The sequence below is a fragment of the Dipodomys ordii genome, unplaced genomic scaffold (assembly GCF_000151885.1).
Source record: "Dipodomys ordii isolate 6190 unplaced genomic scaffold, Dord_2.0 Scaffold12, whole genome shotgun sequence".
Lineage (NCBI taxonomy): Eukaryota > Metazoa > Chordata > Mammalia > Rodentia > Heteromyidae > Dipodomys > Dipodomys ordii.
The window spans coordinates 25,868,020-25,890,471 of record NW_012267228.1 but is presented as its reverse complement, the minus strand read 5'-3'; the positions used below and the strand labels follow the sequence as shown (position 1 = coordinate 25,890,471).

Genomic DNA, 22,452 nt, shown 5'->3' with positions numbered 1-22,452 from the left:
GATCTACTGAGTTGCAAAGGGTGAAAATTTCTGAACAGGCGCTTTCCTTGTGGAAAAGGGTGTCTTCTTTACCATTGCTTCTCCACAGTTCCATCCCACTCTCCACATATATGCCGCCTAATAAATGCTCATTAAACTTAGCTGGAGGTAATTTGGAATGCTACCAAAAAAAAAAAAACCCAAAACAAAAAACTCTTGGTATTGTTGATAAAATACTGTATAACAGAGTGAACATAGTTTCAAAATCATAAATACTTTATTCAATGAGGTAGTTTACAACTTAAATGTAAACCATTTCAAGTGTTCACAACTATGGAACTTACAATGTATCTTTGAATTTATGCTGTCAATATTAAATGTTTTCATAACTTTTGCTTATTCAGTGTTTTTCAATGCTTAGGACATATAACATAGGTTTGTATATAGCCAAAGTAAGCACTAAAAAGGTGTAAGGCAAAATAATTTTTATTTAATAACTATATATTTACAACCATAAAAATTTTCATGCATTATATAACTTATAAGATACTGCACTAAGCACATTTGTTAAAACTTAAAAATATTAAGAAAATCTAATTCAACTACTTATAAAGACATTAATGTCTGACCAGAAAATGTTAATTTACTATTAGCCCAAGATTTTACCATAATTATGAACAGCATAGTCATGAACACCATCATTTTCTTTAAAACTATTTGAATTAGAATCTCATATGGGGACAAGACACTTTACACTGAGTTGTAAGTGATATATGAAAGGGAGTTTTCAAGTCAAGATTCATTATGGTTCACAGTATAAAGATATATTTTAATGAGGGATACATGATGGATAGCTAGCAAAAGAAGTATGTGGGCACAGGGTGGTAAATTGCCAAATGAGCATGCACTAAATCCAGACAACTCGCATGATAAATCCTTGATTACTGCCTGCTTTTCTAGAATGGTCAGGCTGTCAGAGTTCAGTGAGCTTTATGATTATCTCCAAACCATTCTCTTCATGGTCATTTAAGCTCTGTCTAAACAGCTGCGTATGTTGCCAAGCAGCATCACCATCTCCTTTGCTTAACTCTGCTTCCAAAATAACTTCAGTGGCACCTGAAAAATCCTTATACAACTGAAGATTTTTATCTGTTGAAGAGAAAGAAAAAGTTACACATTGTTTGTGGCAATTTAAAAGCATAAATAGTTTGGGAACACATTTTTCTATAGGCTGACCTGTAAATTAAAATCACTCTTTTAAAAAACAAATGTATATTATTCTTGAAGGAGGGGATGCATCTTTTGAAATAAAGAATAGCCAGGTGCTGGTGGCTTATCCCTGTAATCCTAACTACTCAGGAGACTGAGATCTGAGAATTGTGGTTTGAAGCCAGCCTGTGAGTATTCCATTAACTACCAAAAAAGCCAGAGGTGGAGCTGTGGCTTAAGTGGCATAGTGCTGGCCTTGAGCAAAAAATAAAACCAAACCAAACCAAACCAAACCAAAACCAAAACAACAACAACAACAAAAACACAACTCAGCCACAGAGCTCGGCGCTAGGACTGGCACAAAAAAAGTGATTTTTCTTTTTAAATTTGTGCTTCATCACAAAAAATATCAGTCTTTCTGACATAAGGTTAAATAGTTAATTATTTTAAAAATATTTTTGCCACATTTATTGAAGTTTTATTATTTCATGAAGGATAATAAAACAATGAAGCCTGTTAAAACTGTTTTAAGAAGTGGGGTTAAGAGAGAATGATAGGGGGAGTGAGTCTGACAGGAACACAATGCATTCATGTTTGGAAATGTAACAATGAAATTCCTCACATGCAACTCATGTATGCTAATAAAACAGAGACAGACAGATATTTTTTAACCAAAATAGTATGAATAACTCTCTGGAATGAAAATGTCAAGAGTTACATCTCAAGTAGTACAAGTAGTCTCCAGAGTATAAATAAGTGCTTTAGGATTCTCTTGTCAAATGCTTACCGCCTGTCAGGTCTATGTGTGTACTATCAGATCGCAACTTCCACCTTACTGTTCCAGTCTCAAAGGTTTGACTACTTGCTCTGATGGAAATGCTATCTACTTTTAGGCCAACTGAGCCACACTCAAACTTCCAGGAAATGTAAGCAGAAGATGATCCTTCCTTTCGAGCCAAGTATACCTATAGAGTAGGGGGAAGAACGGTCAGAACAATTAAGTAGTGTAGAAAACCGAGAAGTCTGTCTACCTCGCAAGGTTACGAAAGAATACGTTTCCTCATTAACAAGATGATTACTAACATTGAACAGTTCTTTGGCAATTTTTCCTGGAGTATCTTTTTGTCTGGAATAAAGTTACTAAAATGCAAGTGCCCCATTAGTGCAGTTCTAACTTTCAGAATTCCATGCTAATCAAATTTTCATAAATTACAATCTTTTAAATTAAGAAATACAACTACTTAAAATGAGTGTTAAGAATCCTGCTGGAAATGAGGATCCTTTATATCTACTTCTAAGTTTATTTCCAAAGTCTAGATTTTCATATAAACTTTCCTAGAGTGAGACAAGCCATATAGACTAAATCAAAAAGACAAGCTCAGCCACTGCTTTGTAACTGTTTAAAAGGCAACATCTGTGTCCACCTCACCAGTGCAGTCCTGGTTCTTACCAGCCCTTTCCACTTTAAAAATACATGATTAGAAGGCACCTAAGTATTCTGGCTGTTTCCAGTTTGCCTCCTTCTCCTCCATGTGTTGACATGAAAGCTGACCACCATAGGCAAGTGTCAATCACTCAAACTCTGTCAATTATATCCACCTTGTTATATATCCTAAAAATCTATGGATGCCTTTCAAGTATCTGGGCAAAGATCCCTTTCCTCATTTATGCTGTACTTACCCCTAGTTATGACTTTAAACATTTTACTGTAACTGCCTAACACTGGTAAATTCTAATTGCTTTGATCAGATTAACATTTTAAAATTCTACATCCTTCAAGATTATCTATCTGCCTGTGTAGGATGTCATTCAAGTACCTGGTACCTGCCTTTAGTCTCAATCACTGGTTTTCAAGGTCCTCTATAATTTCATCTCACCTCAAATTGCCAAAACTTTCTTATCTAAATGTAACTTGTCTCATCTGGGTTATCTAACTTAACCCAAATCAGAAGCTTTCTGGTGGGTGGGGGCGGGGCACAGGTTCTGGACTCATAAAGAGGGCTTCAAGAAATATTAAGTATTAAAATTTGCATATGTGCATATTCCAGACTCAATTCTTCAAGGAACATCTAACTTCACTCTTAGTTCTAGGGCACAACTTTGAAAGTACGATAAAACACACTTATTATGAAAATACCAATATATTTTTCTATGTTCCAGTCTTTACTTAGTGAAAAGCTCAATAATTGGTATACTTGTTTTTCTTCCAAGTTAAATATAAATAAATATTAATTGATCCTAACTTCCTATTTAACAGAGGTGGCTTTTTTTTGTCAGTCATGGCGTTTGAACTCTGGGCTTGGGCGCTGTCCTGGCACTCTTCAGCTCAAGGCAAGCGCTCTACCACTTGAGCCACAGCACCACTTCCGGTTTTCTAGTGGTTTATTGGAGATAAGAGTCTCACAGACTTTCCTACCCGGGCTGGCTTTGAACTGTGATCCTGAGATCTCAGCCTCCTGACTAGCTAGGATTACAGGCGGGAGCCACCAGCACCTGGCCCTACTGGCTTTAAAAAAAAATATTTTTTATCGTAAAGGTGATGCACAGGGGGATTCAGTTACATAAGTAAGATGAGAACATTTCTTTTTAAACACTGTTCCCTACTCCCTCATTTTCTCCCACTTACCCCTCCCTATTCTCCTCAAGTTGTATAGTTCATTTCCCACACAGTGTCCAGTGAGTATCATTTTGCATTAGTTTATCCTTTGTCCTGCTGTTTCCTTTCCACAGATCAGATAAACTTATATACAAGACAAAGGATACAGAAAACTAAAACAGAAAAAAATAGAAACTGCATACAGGACATAATAAGAACTTTTTTCCAATTCTTGGAGTTCACTTTGATATACATCATTATATATGGTCCTCTACACTTAGCAACTGGGCTATTGTGATCCCGTTAAGAATATCATAGACATATTCTAGTTATTATGAGAGAAACCATGCAACCTACTTTTCTTTGGGCCTGGCTTGCTCTGCTTAATATAAATTTTTCCAGGTCTTTCCATTTCCTTACAAATGGGGCAATGCCATTCTTTCTGATGGAAGCATAGAACTCCACTGTGTATATATACCACATCTTCTTAGTCCATTCATCTACTGAGTGGCATCTGAGTTGGTTCTGTGTCTTAGCTATGGTAAATAATGCTGCAATGAACATGGTGTGCTGGTAAGCTTTAATATGGCCTTGTTTGTGGTGATTTGAGTAAATGCCCAGGAGTTGGATTGCTGGGTCATCTTTTGAGGAGCCTTCATACTGCTTTCCAGAGTAGCTGACAAGTTTATACCTTTTGGCCACATCCCTGACAGCATCTGTTGTTATTAGATTTACAGATCAATGTCCATTCTAACTGGGATAAGGTGGAATCTCAATGTTGTTTTGATTTGCATTTCTTTTATGGCCACATTTCTTCATGTGTTTATTGGCCACTCTTATTTCCTCTTCAGAGAAGTCTCTCCTTAAGTCTTTAGCCCAACTGTTAATGAGGTGGTTGTTCTCTTTAAGGATTTGATTTTGGGGGACTTTTTGAGCTGTAAGTATATTTTAGATATGAGGCTCTAGTCGATTTATGGCTGTGAAGATCTTTTCCCAGTCTGTGGGCTTTCTATTTATCTTGCTAGCTATGTCCTTTGCCATGTAGAAGCTCTGTAGTTTAATGCAATTCTATTTATCCAAAATTTTTTTGATTTGTTGTTTCTAGGTCTTTATTAAGAAAGTTTTGACCTGGGGCTGGGAAGGTGGCTCAGTGGTAGAGCACTTGCCTTGCATGCCTGAGGCTCTGGGTTCGATTCCTCAGCACCACATAAGCAAAAGAAAAAACCCAGAAGTGGTGCTGTGGCTCAAGTGGTAGAGCGCTAGCCTTGAGCTGAAGAGCTGAGGGATAGCGCCCAGGCCCAGAGTTCAGGCCCCACAACCGGACCCCCCCCCCAAAAAAAAAGAAAGTTTTGACCTGTGCCAAGGAGACTTCGTATTTCTATTCTTTCCTGCAATGTTTTCAGGGTGTCTGCTTTTACCTAAAGGTCTTTGATCCATTTGGAGTTGATTCTGGTGCAGGATGATGCGTAAGAATTGAACTTGTTTTCTACACATGTATAGCCAATTCTGCCAGCATCATTTGTTGATGTCTACTGGCTTTTAAAATTCATAAATTTAATGTGTGCATTTTTTCTTTTTGTTGTTGAACATGGGGCTTGAACTCTGGGCCTGGTTGCTATCCATGAGCTTTTTTGCTCAAAGCTAGGGCTCTACAGAACCCTGTGGCTTGAGCTACAAAGCCACTTCTGGTTTTCTGGAGATAAGTCTCAAGGACTTAACCTGCACAGACTGGGTTTGAACTGTGATCTTCAGATCTCAGCCTCTTGAGTACCTAGGATTATAGGCATGAGCCACCAGCACCCAGTTATTGTGTGCATTTTTATATGCTTAATTTTCCAATCTGTAGGTCTATGTAGTGAGTGTTGCTCTTCTACCTTAGCAAGAAAGTTAGTAAAATCAGAAATCATGGAGTAGGAAGGAAAAACTACCACCCCTATAATTGGTAATCTGCATCTTCCTCACCTGCCGGTGAGAATGAGATGAATGTGTTTATAACAAAAGTTCTAAACTATTTATAACATATACAGATAAAACTTGTCCTATGGGTTTTGGCTGCAACTATTCATTTCAACACTGAGAATATCTGCATGTCAGCTTCTTTATTTTACAGAGAATAGAGGTCTTTGAATAGAGCTTTTGATTACTACATGTCAGGTAACTAATTTCCTGGAGGTTTGGTTTTTAGTGCTTGTTTCAAGTGGTTCTTTAAATTTAAAGTGATTCTCTTAAAATTACTCTTCTGCTAAGATTCATTTTAATTAAGTTCACTACACAGAAGGCATCCTGCAGTCACTCATTTCTAGATACCAGGAGTGTGAGGGATTTTAACTCAATACTGGTAAAATGATATTGCTCATGAATATTATTCCTTTTGGTTATTTCATTTTATCACTGAAATTCAATATAAATCCATTTTCACTCCTACTGTATTTAGATTGTTCTATGCTTCAAGTCTGGGTTACTCCATTATTTGTCTTTGGAACTATCTCTCTGGAGTATCTGTTCTACCTGTCCTTCTGCCCCAAATGGCCTGACAACTGTGTTTCTTTCATCTCCTATTACCCTTGTCTTTATCTCCTCTACTGCTTACTCTTCCATTAAGATACTAGACGTTTCTAACTTCAGTGCTTTTGTACAAGCTATTTCTTATGCCTCCATTCCTTCTCCTTCCACAACTTGTCTTCAGCTGAGCTGAGGAAGCTCTCTTCCTCTTAGAAAAGCCATGATACTATTTCTTTTGCAAGGACTTCTGTCTCAGGAGGGCAGTGGCTCTTCCTATTTTCCTCCCTCTTTCTGCATCATATACATGTCATATTGTTTGAAAAATAACACCACTGTGGGGCTGGGAAGGTGGCTCAGTGGTAGAGTGCTTGCTTTGCATGCATGAGGCCCTGGGTTCGATTCCTCAGTACCACATAAGCAGAAAAAGCTGGAAGTGGCGCTGTGGCTCAAGTGGTAGAGTGCTAGTCTTGAGCTGAAGAGCTGAGGGACAGTGCCCAGGCCTAGAGTTCAGGCCCCATGACTAACAACAACAACAAAAAATGACTCTACTAATCTAATTTGGCCCACATGTATTTTTCTTATACTAATCATGAGCATTTTGAGGCTTGCCCCTCAGGTCACTCCATCCTGAATGCCAAGCACAATGCTGGATAATGTGTCTGCTGAATGGCTAAATTACGGACACAATGTCATGCATCAGAAAGTGCAAAAATGGCTCTAAGTGACAAAAGCAGCAATAAAACTGTTTGAAATCGAATGTGTCTAAGAGCATTCAGGGAATACTGTGGACAAAACAACAAGATATCTGTAATATTCTCCAAAGCCCTAGTGTGGCACAGAATTATGTCACATTCAATCATTTTTCATATCTTTACTAAAGATTATATTCTAATCCATAATCAGTTCAATAGTACTGATTATGTATTAGACACTATTAGATAGATAAAAGAGTGGGAAATGACAAAGAATGTTTCTGCTTGAGAAATGTTTTCACTCTAGAAGGGAGGAGAGAATCTATTCTTACATGCCTGTTAATATATATGACAAAGGGGAGGAGCCTGGGGCAATAAAGAAAATGGACTCAGTTAGATAGGACTAGAGGGAGAACAGCTTAAGTTCAGTCTGAGGATAAGTGAGTCTAAGAAAAAGGAAATAGAGGAGAAATGCAGAAAACAAGGCAAGGCCAGAGGAGACAAGGTCCCTCTGCAGAGACTTAGAGATGCATTCACAGTAACAAATGAGGTTTTGAAACCATTTCTCTAGCCACAGAATGGAGAGCCCCAGGCAGGGCAGATGCAAGGAGAAAAAGTCATGAACCACTTTAATTATGGTATTTTCACTAGCCACCCAAAATGCACACAGGTCATCTGGACTTTGATTTTAGGTTCAAGTATCAATATATTTGCTGAACAATGTTAATAGTAAAATTTAATGCATCCATGTGACCCTGGGAAAATGACTCTGAAAATAATCTGTTTTAGGAATCCAAAATCAGGCTGAGTGCCAGGAGTGTATACCTGTAGTCTTAGCTACTAGAAAGCTGAGACTGAAGGACTGTGGTTCAAAACCAGCTAGGCAGGAAAGTCTGAGATAATCCATTTCCAAACAGCAAAAAGCTAGTCTGAAGAGGTATGGCTCATGTGGTAGGGCACCAGCTTTAAGCAAGAAAGCTGAGCAAGAGCCTGAGCCTCTAAGTTAAAGCTCTCAGTTCTAGCAGTAAAATTTAAAAAGAGAAATTTTCCGGGTGCCTGGCCTCCTGCCCGTAATCCTAACTACTCAAGAGGCTGAGATCTGAAGATTATGGTTCAAAGCTAGCCAAAGTAGAAAAGTTGGTGAGACTCATTTCTAATTTACCACCAGAAACCAGAAGTGGAGCTGTGGCTCAAAGTGATAGAGCACTAGCCTTGAGTGAAAAAGCTCAGGAACAGTGCCCAGGCCCAGAGTTCAAGCTCATGATTGACAAAAAAAAAAAAAAAAAGAAAGAAAGAAATGTGAGAATAGGTTGTATGTGAACTGTCATGACATAAGGTTGGAAGTCTACTATTCAACAGAGCTAAAGAATTCCTAACTGGGGTTACACTATAAAGAACAACTAGAAGTAGGATTTAAATGGAGTAGACAAGCAATTGAAACAAATAATTATTACTTTTGGGTTATTATGTTCTATAAGTGCTAAATATTGTATCTAGAAACAGATACATTCAACTTAAAAAATAGTATCCCTCATAAATGAGTATCAAGGCACAAGCTTTTTTCCAACAGTGGTGTGTTTTCTATTTAATGGCATTTGCATCTCATTTACATATTTAACTCCCGCTCATAAAACCCACCCTCTCTGGCAACAATGTTCTATTTAAAATATCAAAATATACCATATACTTCCTGTCTTTTTCCTGCTGCTTCCTTGCTTGGCTAACACCTACTCATCCTTCAGTGTCCAGCTCAAATGTTGCCTGCTTTGTGGAGGTTTGCCCAACTCCCACAGCCAAAGCGAATTCCTCCCACTTCAGTGTTTCCATAGCAATGTGGTGATATTGGTATTACAGCATTGTGCATGGCCACTAAGATGGCTGCTTATGTGGCTGTTACATGGTGAGGGCAGGAACCGCATCTTCTATCATTTTACCCAAGCAGCTGAGAAGAGCGCCTGCTATAATAGGCATGCAGTTCAGTGCCTGCTATAATAGGCACGCAGTTCAATGTCTGCTTATGGACAAATGACAAAGAAGAAATATACCACAGTGTAGCCCTGTTTCTCTGAATGTCACATAATCTGCAACACATCGTTATTTTCTTTTCCACTACTGGTTAGGAAGAAATCTATGTATTTTCTTCAATTCAGCGAGTATAGACTAGTCACTGAGTAACTAGTATGTCTAATTCATTCTGCTTTCTTTTAGAGGAATTTTTAGGTTAAGGATAGTTTTCTAGATGTTCACCCTTGCTCATTAACTGCAGAATACAGAATCAACTACAGATATATGAACACTGAAATTTAAAATTTTGTATTTATACATTTCTGTAGCTAAATAAGAAAATTCTCAAGCTTACAATTTTAATACTCCTATAATAATAATTTTTGGTTTAACATAAGTTTTAAAAATTATTAGATTTAATTTAGATATTTATGTGGATAAGCAGAAATATCATGTTTAAATTACATCTGATACATGAATTTAATATATGAATTTAAATAAAAGCAGACATTTTTATGGATTTTGTACTCTTTAATGCCTGTTGTAGTGGCAGTATACAGAAGATGCTTATAAACACAGCTATTAATTAACCGTGACTCACTTTTCTAATGTGTCGGATAGTCTTAAAAGTGAACAACCTCTCTTACTACTGAACTTAGGAAATTAATTAAAAAGCTCCCTATAAGTTAAGTAACTTCTATGAAAAGTGTCTATCATCAATACAGTGTTTAGTATATCTAATCTATTATGCTCATGTGAAGAGCTTGAGTTTATTTATAGTATGTTTTTAAGGAGTAGGAAAGTTTAAAAGTAACAAGTCATCACTTGTTTTGATAATGTGAACATAATATGCAACTTGGTATTGATAAAAGTGAACTATGGTATGGTCCTGGCTTCCATTTATTTATTTAGTTTTTTTAGGGCAAAGAGGAGTGATTGCTGCTCACTCATGTCCTTATGAAATGAAACCTTTAGATGGCTAGCTTCCTAAACCTGGTTTATTGAGTCTATTATTCTCCCTAACAGACTGCATTTAGTAGGGTATCAATATGTAACTAGGAAGGAATTAAATAACAATCTATTTTATAAATTCATTGCAAAACAATCACATGGACTGGTTATTTGATGTCTGTTGCCATGAAAGAATTGAACTCAGGATCTATGATTACAACAGATGTTTCCTTGATATAAATGCAACATTTTCTGGTGTATTTGTGTGTGTGTGCGCGCTGGTATTGGGCCTGGATGCTGTTCCTTAGCTTTTTCACTTAGAGCTCTACAACTTGAGCAACAGCTCCATTTCTGGCTTTTTTGGTTAACTGAAATAGAGTTTCATAGACTTTTCTGCCTGAGCAGGGTTTGAACCTTGATCCTCAGATCTCAACCTCCAGTGTGAACCACCAGTTCCTAGCTCTAGTGTAGTCTGCTTGTATGTTGGGATAGGATTTTGTTCATCAAGAATTGCTAAAATCAATTTGAATATATGCATTCACATTACATACAACTAAAAAATGGAGCCAATCTATATTTGTTTAAACAATGACAGACGTTTTAAACAGTTTCATGTTGTTACCATGTTCCAGTCTGTTTCAACTTTTCTGAATATGGATTCCATTTTCCACAGACCATTCTCCCATCCAGAAATGGTTTGATTGTTATTTGAAACTCGAACATAATGATTTTTCACAATATTGTAGCAAAGGTGGAAATGTTTAGACATCTTCTCATTTTCAGAAGGAATGAACAGGGTTTCCTTTCTCTTAAAAAGAAAGAAGAGTTAGTTTTACAATATTATAAAAATAATACTAAAAACAGAGAAACAGCTAGTTATAGTTGTAAAAGACAACTTCAATTTCAAAGAGAGAATATTGTGCTAATGGAAACTCCAGAAAATATTTTGTTTAAGTAGCTCTAATGCCAATATAATGATAGGCATTAGTAGAGAAAAGGTATCAACACTGACTTAATTTTTGTGATTTTGTGATCCACCTTAATTTGTTCATTTTTCTTCATTTCCACTACTACCATATCCATTTACTTGCATTTTAACAGCCTCACTTTTCGAAGTTGACTCTTAGCTTTCAACTCTTAACCTCTGGTATCCATACTCCACTTCTCCAGAGACATAGAAATCAAAGTCTAAAATCATAAACTAGGATATGTCTCTTTCTTGCTTAACTCACCTGACTTTATGACCAAAGCACACAGTTCCTAAATGACCTGGCCCCTGTCTATTTCCAGCTACATTTCATGTCACTCTTCCTTTTTAGTTTTATGATTCTACTATATGACTCTTCCTTTGCTTCTTCAAAAAAAGTTCAGTTGCTTCTTGTCTCAAGGCTTTGGCCTGCTTTCTTGTCTAGAATGGTGTTCTTTCTAACGTACATACACTTCATTCATTCTCAGCTCTTTAGGACTCAACCTAAAGCCTTTGCACCAGAGTGTACTTTCCTGAATACTCTGAGTAAGAGAATACCTTACAGCTTAGGCTTAAAACGTATTTCTCTGTGTGAAAATTACTATGAAAGCTCCTATTTTACCTTGAAATTCCAGGCAATTTTTCTACTCTAGTCCAAAATAAATTCATGCTAGCTATTTATCATCTCTCTCAACTAAAACACCTCCAAACACTGCCAAAGCATCCCTGAAAGGCAAACTATCCTCTTCCAAGAACCACTCATCTGTGTCAACATCTTACTGTGTAGTATTTACTAACTGATCAGGGTTGAAGGCACTCCTTTTCTGTTAAGCTTTGGGTTATAGGTAACATAAAAATTTCAAATGTACAAGAATCAATGAACAAAGTAATCTGAACACAAGAAAAATTAATTCATATGTATCTTGATTGTCAGCATTTTAAAACAGTAGCACTAAATACATAAGACAAGGCAACTATTTAGTAGATTGTGTGAATATTTCTGCCAAAAAGGTAAAAATGTTAATTTTAGAGATTCATTTTATAATTTCTGAATTAGTACAATTTACAATAAATGTATTAACACATCTCAATCATTCCCTCTCCTCTAGCTCACTGCCTGCTTCCCCCTCCCAGATACCCCCAACCCCCGTTTTTTTGTGGTGTTGGATTAAATCCACGGTCTCTAGTCTTCCCATCCCTTATTTTTTTAATCAATGATAATTCATAACACATAACACAAAACATAAGGAATTAATAGCTAAAGGATTAACTGGGTGACTAAGTATAAAGGGAAAAGAAATATAAAGACACTATGTAGGTTCAAGCTAGCCTGGAACTTTCTCTTAATCCTCCTCTGCTTTAGGTTCCCAAGTATGGCTGTAGAAGGGTAGGCAATTCCAGACCTACAAAAAATATTTTTAAACTAAGATGAAGACTAAACGACAATTTTTGCTGCTGGAGATAGTATCACCAAATTTTCCTTCTTTTCCCAAATGAGTGCAAGATTTAATTTCTACCTTTTAAAAAAGATTTACATTTTTCTATTTACTTTAAAAACATCAATTTCTAAAGGGGAAAACAATTTCTAAATTCATGGTACTAAGATGTTACCAGCAATTGAGAAATTTTAAACATTTTCAAAAGGGGAAAACAATCTGGGTATATGACCCAATTCATATTTTTAAAGTGTAATCAACTTACATGCCATGTAAAAAGAAGCACAACCACACATAAAAAGAAAATGAAGACCTAAATAATATCCATGCTTCAAATTGAACACAGCTGTGGACTAAATTAGATCCTTCCAACTGCTTCATTTAGATTTATACTTATAACTTATACAGTGCATCAGCAGTGATTGGAATTATTTGTTGAGTTTAGCTTTTATAATTCTATGGCTGAACCAACACTTCTTCCTGACTGCTAGAGATGATGGAATTAATTGAAAATATATAAAACTTACTGAGGACAATTCAGTCCTTTTGAACATATTCCTTCAGTAGAGAAATGAGTTGCAACAATAGCAGACTTTAATTTGCTTAGAAATGCTTGATACCAATATAAGTAAGACGGGTTATTTCCAAGAATTTTTCATTATACACCTAAGTAGATATCTATAATGCACTCCACACTCCCTAGGGTAAGAGGTAGGATTGTATGACATTATAATGCTCATTAGAGCCTAGCACAGTAGCTTTCACCTGCTCCCTAACTAAAATGTGACTATAGAAATTACATTTCCAGTATTGTAAATAAATACCAACTTTCATCATTGAATCACTCAAATTCTCTATTATTCCCACACTTGATAAATTTTTCATAGGGAGGAAATACAAAGTAAAGAAAAATTCTCTAATATACATTAAAATCTTGTCTGAAAGGCCAGAATGGGCACTTCCCCAAAAAATGCTATCAGGAAGTTGGAAGAGGTCCTCATATTCATTAATCATTACACAAATGCAAGTTAAAATTGCAACAGCTCTGTGTACCATCAGAACTGCTAAAAATAAAACAAAAAACCAAACAATGCCAAGTATTGGTAGAAATGTGGAAAATCATCTTTTCTATAAACTAGCAGTTTATACTGCTAGTCAGAGTGTAAACTTGACACAACTACTCAGGACAACTGCTTGACACCGTCTACTAAGTCTAAATATACTGGTATTCTATTAAACCTAGAAATTCCAATTCTAGATATTTACTCAGCAGACATATGTAATATAATCAGCAGCAAAATTTTAAACAGCTCAAACCCAGAAATAATACAAATGCCCATCAATGTGAACTGTATAAACAATAATACATTCACACAATGGAATATTGCACAACAATAAGGACAAACATTATAACTATTGCAACATGTATGAGTCTCACTACTATAACATCATGTGAAAAAAGCAATACACAAAATACAAGCTATGTAGTTTCATGTATAAAAAACACAGAAACAGGCAAAACTACTAAGATATGCCATTAGATGCTTGGGCAATGGTTACTTTAGGGTAGGAGATAATGACTGGAAAGGAATTCATGTTTGTTTCTGGGGTCCTGGAGATGTATTTCTTATTCTGATTACTGACTCTATGGTTACTAAAAATTTAAAAATTCATTAGAAAACATGCTAACAAATCTGTGAAATTTCCCATAAATTCTTATCTAAAATATTTGCTGTGTGAGAAAGGGCAAATAGAAAATCCCACAAATGGTAGTTAAGGTATGTTCAAAAAGGAATTCTAATATACTGTTGGTTGTGAATGTGATCTTGTTCAAACACTCTGAAAAATATTATGAAAATTCTTCTAAAAAGCAAGCATAGAACTACCCTATAGCCAAGCAATCCCACCTACACAAACAAAATTACAGTAAAGCCACCAGCACAACCATGTTCACTGCAGCAAGATTCACCATAACCAAGATATGGAATCAGCTCAGATGCCCCTTGGAATGGATGAATGGATCAAGCAAGAAAATGTTGTTTATGGGCTGGGAAGGTGGCTCAATGGTAGAGCACTTGCCTTGCATGCCTGAGGCCCTGGGTTCGATTCCTCAGCACCACATAAGCAAAAAGGAAAAAGCCAGAAGTGGCACTGTAGCTCAAGTGGTAGAGCGCTAGCCTTGAGCTGAAGAGCTGGTGGATAGTGCCCAGGCCCAGAGTTCAGGCCCCACGACCAGACCCCCCCCACAAAAAAAATGTTGTTTATATACAGAATGGAATTTTGCTCATATTTTAGAATGATATTGCCATTCATAAGGAAATGGAAAGACTTGGAAAAAATGATATTAAGTGAAGTAAGCCAGACCCAGAGAAACACTGGTTGCATGGTTTCTCTCACTTGTGGTAAATAGAGTGTATCAATAAATCTGTAAGTAAACACAATGGGTAATATGCAAATAGTTACAAATGAGTTACGAATGAAGGGGAGAAAGGGAAAGAATGCAGTCAGGATTCATTGTATACATCGCAAAATTAAAAAAAGGGAAGGGGTGGGTGAAAGAGAGTGAGAATGTTGAAGGGGTAACACTGATCAACATGCATTATATTCATAAATGCTTTTTAAATGGCACCTCCTTTGTAGAACTACTTAAAGAACATTTTTTTTTAAAAAGAATAAAAGTAAAGAAAATTACCCTACAAATAAAAAAATACTTTGCAAAGTCTTTTACATGACTATAGTATGTCAATCATTTACTGGTATATTCTTCCTGATGTTTGTATTTCTAAACAAGTACTCTGTAAAGTTAACTGAAAGGACATGGCCAATGTATTTTCTGTAAGCAATGAGAATAGCACAGGGAGGAATAAGAAAGTAAGAAAAATTACAATGGTAAAATAAATTAAATACCTCTAGACCCATTTCTCCTCGGGCCACTCTCCAAGCCACTGATCCAGATATTCTTCCACCCAGCTCTCCAGGCTTAGGGGTTTTGGGAGATATAAATTCAACAAGCTCTACAATTATCCTGTGGAGAAGTTCTTTTCTTCTATTTTCTGACAAAGATAGTTGTCTCTGCAGTTAGATAAAGATTAATGTACAAGTACATATGTAAGCAAAATACACTTAAAAGCATTTACATTTTAAGAGGTCTTGAAAGAAGTAAGCAAATTTACTTTTACAGCATTTAGAAAATAAAAATAATAATTTTATACATTTTATGTTAAGAAATCATTTTACCTATTCTTAATGCTCCAAGTCCTAAATTTAAAATGAAAGTAGCATCTATAGATACACACACATATACACTGCATCTTTTCTCCCCTTCAGATACTGGCCAATTAAGTGGTATGAAAAAGAAGGGCTGGAAACCCAACCACAAAATGGTAACTGAAGTGTTGAAAAAAAAAAAAACAGCTAAATTTTAGCTGGGTACCTGTGGCTCATGACTTTAGTACTAGTTATGCAGAATACTAATGTTTAAAGTCAGTCTTGGCAGAAAAGTCCAAGAGACTCCATCATCCCCAATAACCAGCAAAAAGTCATACTGAAGGCTTGGCTTAGGTGGCAGAACAGCAGCTATGAGCAAGAAAGCTAGCAACAGCTCAGGTGCTCAGTTCAAGCCTGGTATTATTGGGGGAAAAATAACTAAATGAATAAGCAAACAAAATCCTACACCCACAAACTCCTATCAGGTCAAAGAGCAGAGGAGAAAATAAGTTGAAGTCTAGACTCTTCTAAGACAAGGGGTGATTCAGTGAGCCAGTGGTATCTCTGAAAGACTTTAAGGTGTGTCAAGTACTATAAATATTGAATTTTTATTTCACTGAACTTAAGAAATGTGACATTTCGTATTTAAAAAAGAAACATTATTTAAATGACAACTAGGAGCCAGGTGCTGGTAATCCTAGCTATTCAGGAGGCTGAGTTCTGAGGATCATGGTTCAAAGACAGCCCAGGCAGACAAGTCCTATCTCCAATAAATACTCAGAAAACCAGAAGTGGTGCTGTGGCTCAAGTGGTAGAGTGGTAGCCTTGAGTTAAAGAGCTGAGGGACAGCCCAGAGTTCAAACCCCATGATGGACAAAAAAAAAAAAAAAAGACAACTAGGTATTTCACACCTGCTTATTAATCCCATTAATAGTTTCTCGAAGTAAGTCTTCTTTAACTTCAGTTCTCCTAGAGATTACCTCTTCATGTTTACAAGAATACCGCCAAGTGACATCAACTACCTGAAACAGGTTACAGAATGCAAAATTTAGTAAGATTCTAACTATCAACCTTATATGATAAATACCTACAATATATGCAGTTCTTAAATGCAATTTTTAAAAGACTAGGCTTTTCTGGTGGTTGTTTTGTGTGTTTTCTTTTTGTGTGCCAAGACTGGATATTGAACTCAGGGCCTCAGGCTCTTAGGTTTTGCTTATAGTTGGTACTTTACCACTTGAGGCATGCTTCTAGTTGGCATTTTTGCTGGTTAACTGAAGATGAAGTTTAGTGGACTTTCCTACACACTTGCTGGCTTTGAACTATGATCCTCAAAATTAGCCTCTTAAGTAGCCAGGATTACAGGCAGTAGCCATTGTCCCCAGTAATAAAATTCTTTAAAATTTAATAACTAAGGTAGAGAATATAATTCAGTGATATAAGGCTTGTCTAGCATGTGGCTTCCATTTGTGGAACCATACAAACATACACAAAATGAAACAAATCAGTTGTTGGTAGTATATACCTATAATCCTACTATTTGGGAGCCTAAGATAGGAAGATGTAGAGTTTGAGTCTATTGCAGGCTATATAGTGAGACTCTCTCAAAAAAATTAGAAAAAAAGAGTCTTCTGAAAGAAATGAATTTTTTCTCATTTCTGAATAGACTTCCAAGAAGTACTCTAAAGATAAAAATGTGAGAATATTAGCAATCTGCTCTATCTAGAAATCTGATTCCACAAAATTAAATTCCATAGAAAAAGGACTTTTTCAATAAATAATGCTACAATAATTCATATTCATATGCTGAAATTGAATTTTCTACAAAATTAACTCAAAATGGACCACAGAATAAACATAAAACCAAAACCACAAAATTTCTGAAAGAAAACTGTTGTGATCGGGGCTAAGAAAAATTCCTTAGGTCCAATATCAAAAGGCACAATCTATAAAGTAACAAATTGGATTTTAATGTGTTTTTAAAATACTCTTCAAGTCATTAACAACATGAAAAGTTGACAGGCTTACTCCTATAATCCTAGCTACTCAGTAGGCTGAGATATGAGGATCATGGTTCAAAGTCAGACCAGGCAGACAAAATCTAAGATAGTCTCATTTCTAATTATCCAGCAAACCCTCTTCCCCCCCGCCCCCCAAAAAAACCAGACCAGAAACGGAGATGTGGCTAAAGTGGTAAAGTGCCAGTCTTGAGTGAAAAGCTAAGCAAGAGCTTGAAGCCCCAAGTTCAAGCCCCAGTATGGCACATGTGCACATGTACATTCATGTGCGTGCACACACTCATATACATACAAAGAATGTGAAAGGCTACAGATGGAAAGAAAAATCTTTGCAAAGCATTTATCTGCTAATTGGCTTATGCAGGAATAGATAAAAGAAATCTCAAATCATTAGTAAAAAAACAATACACACCATGGGAAAAACCAAAGTCAAAGGAGATTACATGGATAACAAATAAGTACCAAAGAAATGATTGATACGATTTGTCACTAGGGAAATACGAGTGAAAACATAATGATATCACTTTACATCTATTAAAAGGTCTAAATTAAAGTTGAACCATGCTAAATGTTAGCCAGGATGTGGAGAACCTCACACTCTCAATTACTGCTGGTGACAATGTAAAATAGCACAGTCACTGGGAAAACAATTTAACAATTTTCTTAAACATTTTGTTATATGTACACTTACCATATAATCCAGCCATTCCACTCCTAGGCATTAAGCAAAGAAAAGCAAGTATATGCCATATAAAGTCTTTGCACCAATGTCCATAACAGCTTAAAATATTAAAAACTGAAAATTACTCAAATGTCTTTCAATAGGTAAAATGGGTAAGCACAGCGGAATACTGACGGTAGTCATGAGCTCATAGGTACATACCTATGGCAAGCCTACTAACCTCTGAACTGAAATTATGTGCTGCTTATTATATGGCAGTTATAACCTTATGACATTGCCAAGACAAGTTTCTATTTTATTTTCAGAAAATAATTTCTCTTACGCCCTACCTCGTCTTTAGAAAATGCTATGACATAAGAAAGCTTCTTGCCCCATCCTATTTCATAAAGGAGTGGTTTGTCACAGACATCTTCACATGCATCACAGTGCAGCCACCGCTGCTGAGAAGGAGAATAGACTTCTGTCCAAACATGGTCTACTCAAGTAAGATGAGAAGGAAAAAAAGGGAATAAAAGTTACATCTATAATACCAGAATGACTTCCAGTGACTATATACAAATCCCTAAGAATCACATAAAGTAATTTGTATCATTTAAATTTTAGTTAACAGAGTAAGCATTTCGTGGCATACACAACTCTAAAATACTTGTATTCATTTTTGTCTCTTTGTAATCCTTGAAAATGTAGGTAGATTGAGTCTCAGTTAAAAACAACGTGTCAACAGCAGCATGAAATATCAGGCTCAGTTTTCCAATGTGAAGGAATTAATGCTATTTCTGCAGCTGTAACATCTCTGTGGACCCTAAGCCCCAGAAACAGCAGGTCTAACAGGAATGTTCTATTAACTGAAGGTTTTATATGATTCTAACAAGACAAAGAAGTCACAAATAAAACCCTAACAAGGAAGGTGACTTTTTAACATATAGACATATATTATTTCTTTTTTCTTTCCTTTTTTTTCCTTTTTTTTTGGGGGGGGGAGAGGGGAGAGTCCCTCACTATGTAGCTCAGGATGGCCTTGAACTCTTGAACCTCCTGTCTTAGCCTTACAAGCGTTACAATTATAAGTCACCATGCCCTGGTATAAGTCATTCCTAAACAAAGACAATACAGATAGGGCTTTTTTTAAACTTTTGTATACTCTAACTTGTTTACTAAATTATAGTAATACCTCTAAAAATAAAGATATATATAGCACATTATTATATATGTTCTTAACTATACAGAAACAACATTATTGCAAGTTCTAGGATAAATTATTAGTAAAATTAGTAAGAGAATAGGGTAAAAAGAACTAGATACAGTGCTTGACTATATAATAAAAATCTTGCAGTTCCTTTAAAAAAGAACCTGTGAAGGTGGCATTACTGATATTTTATAGAAAGCAAATGGGAGACTGACAAGGTCAGAATGTAAGGGAAAATGATGGGCTTACAGAGTGTAAACCCAAACAAAGTTTACAAAGCCGCCTTCTTCTCTGCTCATACTGCATTATATACCTGTATAATCCCAAACGTAGCGAGCCTCAAACCCTAAAGCTCGGCAGCACAGTGTAAAGCAATTGGCCCACTCGCCACATCGTCCACATCTTGTTTCCAAAAGTTTCTCAGGGTCGTTATATCTGTTTTAAAAAACAAAGATAATACTGCCTCATTATCAAAATCAAGGTGGTTGTTTTTTTTAAACTACTTATATTACCTTTATGCTAAACTTCAATCATAATTCATGGCTATTTGTTGTGATGTACCCTTTTTGCCACCAATTTTACTAACTTAGATCATTTCCCTCCCTCCTCCTCTTGGTGAGATGGTCAAAAGATTATCAGTATTTTCTCAAAAACCAAGTTTTGATGTATTGATTCTTTGCATAGTTTTATTTTAGTTTCAATTTTATTAACTGCGGCCCTAATCTTAATTCTTTCTGTTTGCTAATTTTGAATGTCTTGTTCTTGTTTCCCTAGGAGCTAGTGGTGCATCATTAGGTTGATATCTTCCTTTTCTATGTTAGGCACTCATAGCTATAATTTTTTTCCTTAGTACTACCTTTGAAATATATGTTCTGAAGGTTCTAGTAGTAGGTTGTGCTTTCATTTTTACTAGATTCTAGGAACTTTTTGATTGTACCCTTATTTCTTCTATGACAAACTGATCATTTAAAAGTCTTCATTTTCCACAGGTTTTGTTGTTGTTGAGTTCTAGCTTTATTCTACTATGGCCTGATAGGATACAGAAAGTTATTTCAATTTGTTTATATTTACTAAGACTTGCTTGCTTTATGCTCTAAAATATGATCTCTTTTGAAGAAAGTTCTATGGGCTTTGAATGAGAAGAACGTGTATTATGGATCTGCTGGATGAAATGCTTGCTCTAGGTATCTATGAAGTCATTTGATTCATAGTATCATTTAGTTTTGAAGTTTCTTTGTGGATTTTTGGTTTGAACAATGAACTGTTCTAGGATCTATTATAACTTGTCTATAATACTTAAATCATATTTCTTAATTCCTTATTTTTAAATATTCTGATGATAGAAACTAGACTATAACTAGACATCCTACTAGATAGAACCTTTGATAAAAGTGACAAAACAGTGGTACTGCCTTCAAGGTGTTTACAGTCCTTCAAAAAAGAATTAACACAAATAATTTTTCAAAATGGCAGAAAGTGATACAAGCTAGATGACAGATTAGATTTAGTGATATGAGAGTAACTGAAAAAGGTGTATTTAAACTGGTCTTTGAAAAATAAAGATTGGAGAGGCAGATTCTCTAGGAAAGGTACTTAAGGAATTGGTACTACTTTAAAAAGTGGTAAAATTAGTGCACTGTGTTTAAAACTACCCTATAAAGATGCTACCTTAGTTCATTTTAATTCAATATCCATTTGCAATGACCATTTTGATTATAATTTTATTCTGAAATCAAATTCATTTAAATTGCCAGACAAGTTTAAATAAATTTTGAATTTCAAAAGAGAACTAAAGAAAGGCATAAATTTACAAAAATTAATGCATAATAGCTGGGTACAGGTGGATGATGCTTGTAATCCTGGATACTGGAGAACGAAATCTGAGAATCAAAGTTCAAAGCCAGCCCAGGCACAAGAGTCCATGTGACTCTTATTTCTATTTAAGTAGCAAAAAGCTGGAAGTATGGGGTTGAATTGTAGCTCAGGTGGCAGAGTAAACGGGGGAAAAAAAAGAGCAAGGGAGAACATAAGTTCAAGCCCTAGTACCTCTACTCAAAAAGCATAAATTACAGCATCCTATGCTTCTACTTTTTATAAATACTATAGGTGTCAATTAAATTGAAATCTATTAGATTAGAGGTTGTGTTTTAGCATGCTCAACACTCTAGGTTGAACTTCTAGTACCAAACAAACCATTTTAAAAAATGAACTATATTAGCCTCTAATAAATAGTATCTAGGGTTGGAGGTATAGCTCATTGGCTACCATGCATAAAGCCAGGGGTTTTATGTCTAGCACCACAATAGCAAACACAAAACCTCCAGGTATCTATATAGAGAGAACAGGTAACAGTAAACCAAGAAAATGACAGATAACATTTTATTTTAAGTATCTATGTTAGCCTGTGCCACTTCATTTTGCATTATCAGTTTAAATCCTGTTGCCTAGAAGGACTTAATTACATGTATATCTTACCCTTTCAAGGTTAAAGAAACAGCTTTAACTAATTTTAGATAATTGGTGCATATTATATTCTGCTTGTCCTATATTCTGTATAACATAGGGATGGTTGTAAATCAAGGACAGAACTGAGTTCTTAAACCCAACAAACACAAATTAGGGTTTTTAGAAACATGTATTTCTTTGCTTCATAATATAACCCAATTTTTCTAAGTATTGCCAATTAAGCAAATCCACAGAGGCCTATAAAAAGTAAATTGAAATTGCCTTAGTTTAAAATACAGAGATATGCTAGGTGGTGAGAAAGTCTTAATTAAAACAAACTTTTTAAAATTAATGAAACAATATAGCCACATTGCACTTTATTTTTATCTTCCATATTACTTGAGGATTACTTTAAATACAGGACTGTATTTACTATCAAAGTGACCAGCATTATTGCCATTATTCCATAAAATTAAAATCATATAGTTTAAAACATTTACAGAATTTAAAAATTCTATGATTTCACTTAAAATGTATATTCTAGAACAAGAGTTATTAACTGTCCTATAAAAGGATAG

General features: G+C 35.6%; 1 protein-coding gene across 3 annotated transcripts in view; it reads right to left on the bottom strand.

Moving 5' to 3' along the window:
- Window positions 1-234: 234 nt before the first annotated feature.
- The window catches only part of Ngly1 (N-glycanase 1), a 48,636-nt gene continuing 26,418 nt past the window's right edge, over window positions 235-22,452 (bottom strand). For 2 of the 3 annotated variants that reach the window (XM_013010512.1, XM_013010513.1), the window contains exons 6-12: window positions 19,743-19,864; window positions 18,573-18,718; window positions 16,455-16,565; window positions 15,244-15,408; window positions 10,556-10,741; window positions 1,976-2,153; window positions 235-1,128 (exon numbers count right to left, since the gene is read on the bottom strand). In XM_013010512.1, the coding sequence (XP_012865966.1) occupies window positions 953-1,128; window positions 1,976-2,153; window positions 10,556-10,741; window positions 15,244-15,408; window positions 16,455-16,565; window positions 18,573-18,718; window positions 19,743-19,864 (1,084 nt within the window). In that variant the 3' untranslated portion in view covers window positions 235-952. The remainder of the gene's footprint in view (window positions 1,129-1,975; window positions 2,154-10,555; window positions 10,742-15,243; window positions 15,409-16,454; window positions 16,566-18,572; window positions 18,719-19,742; window positions 19,865-22,452) is intronic. The other variant, XM_013010514.1, reaches the window with a different exon arrangement.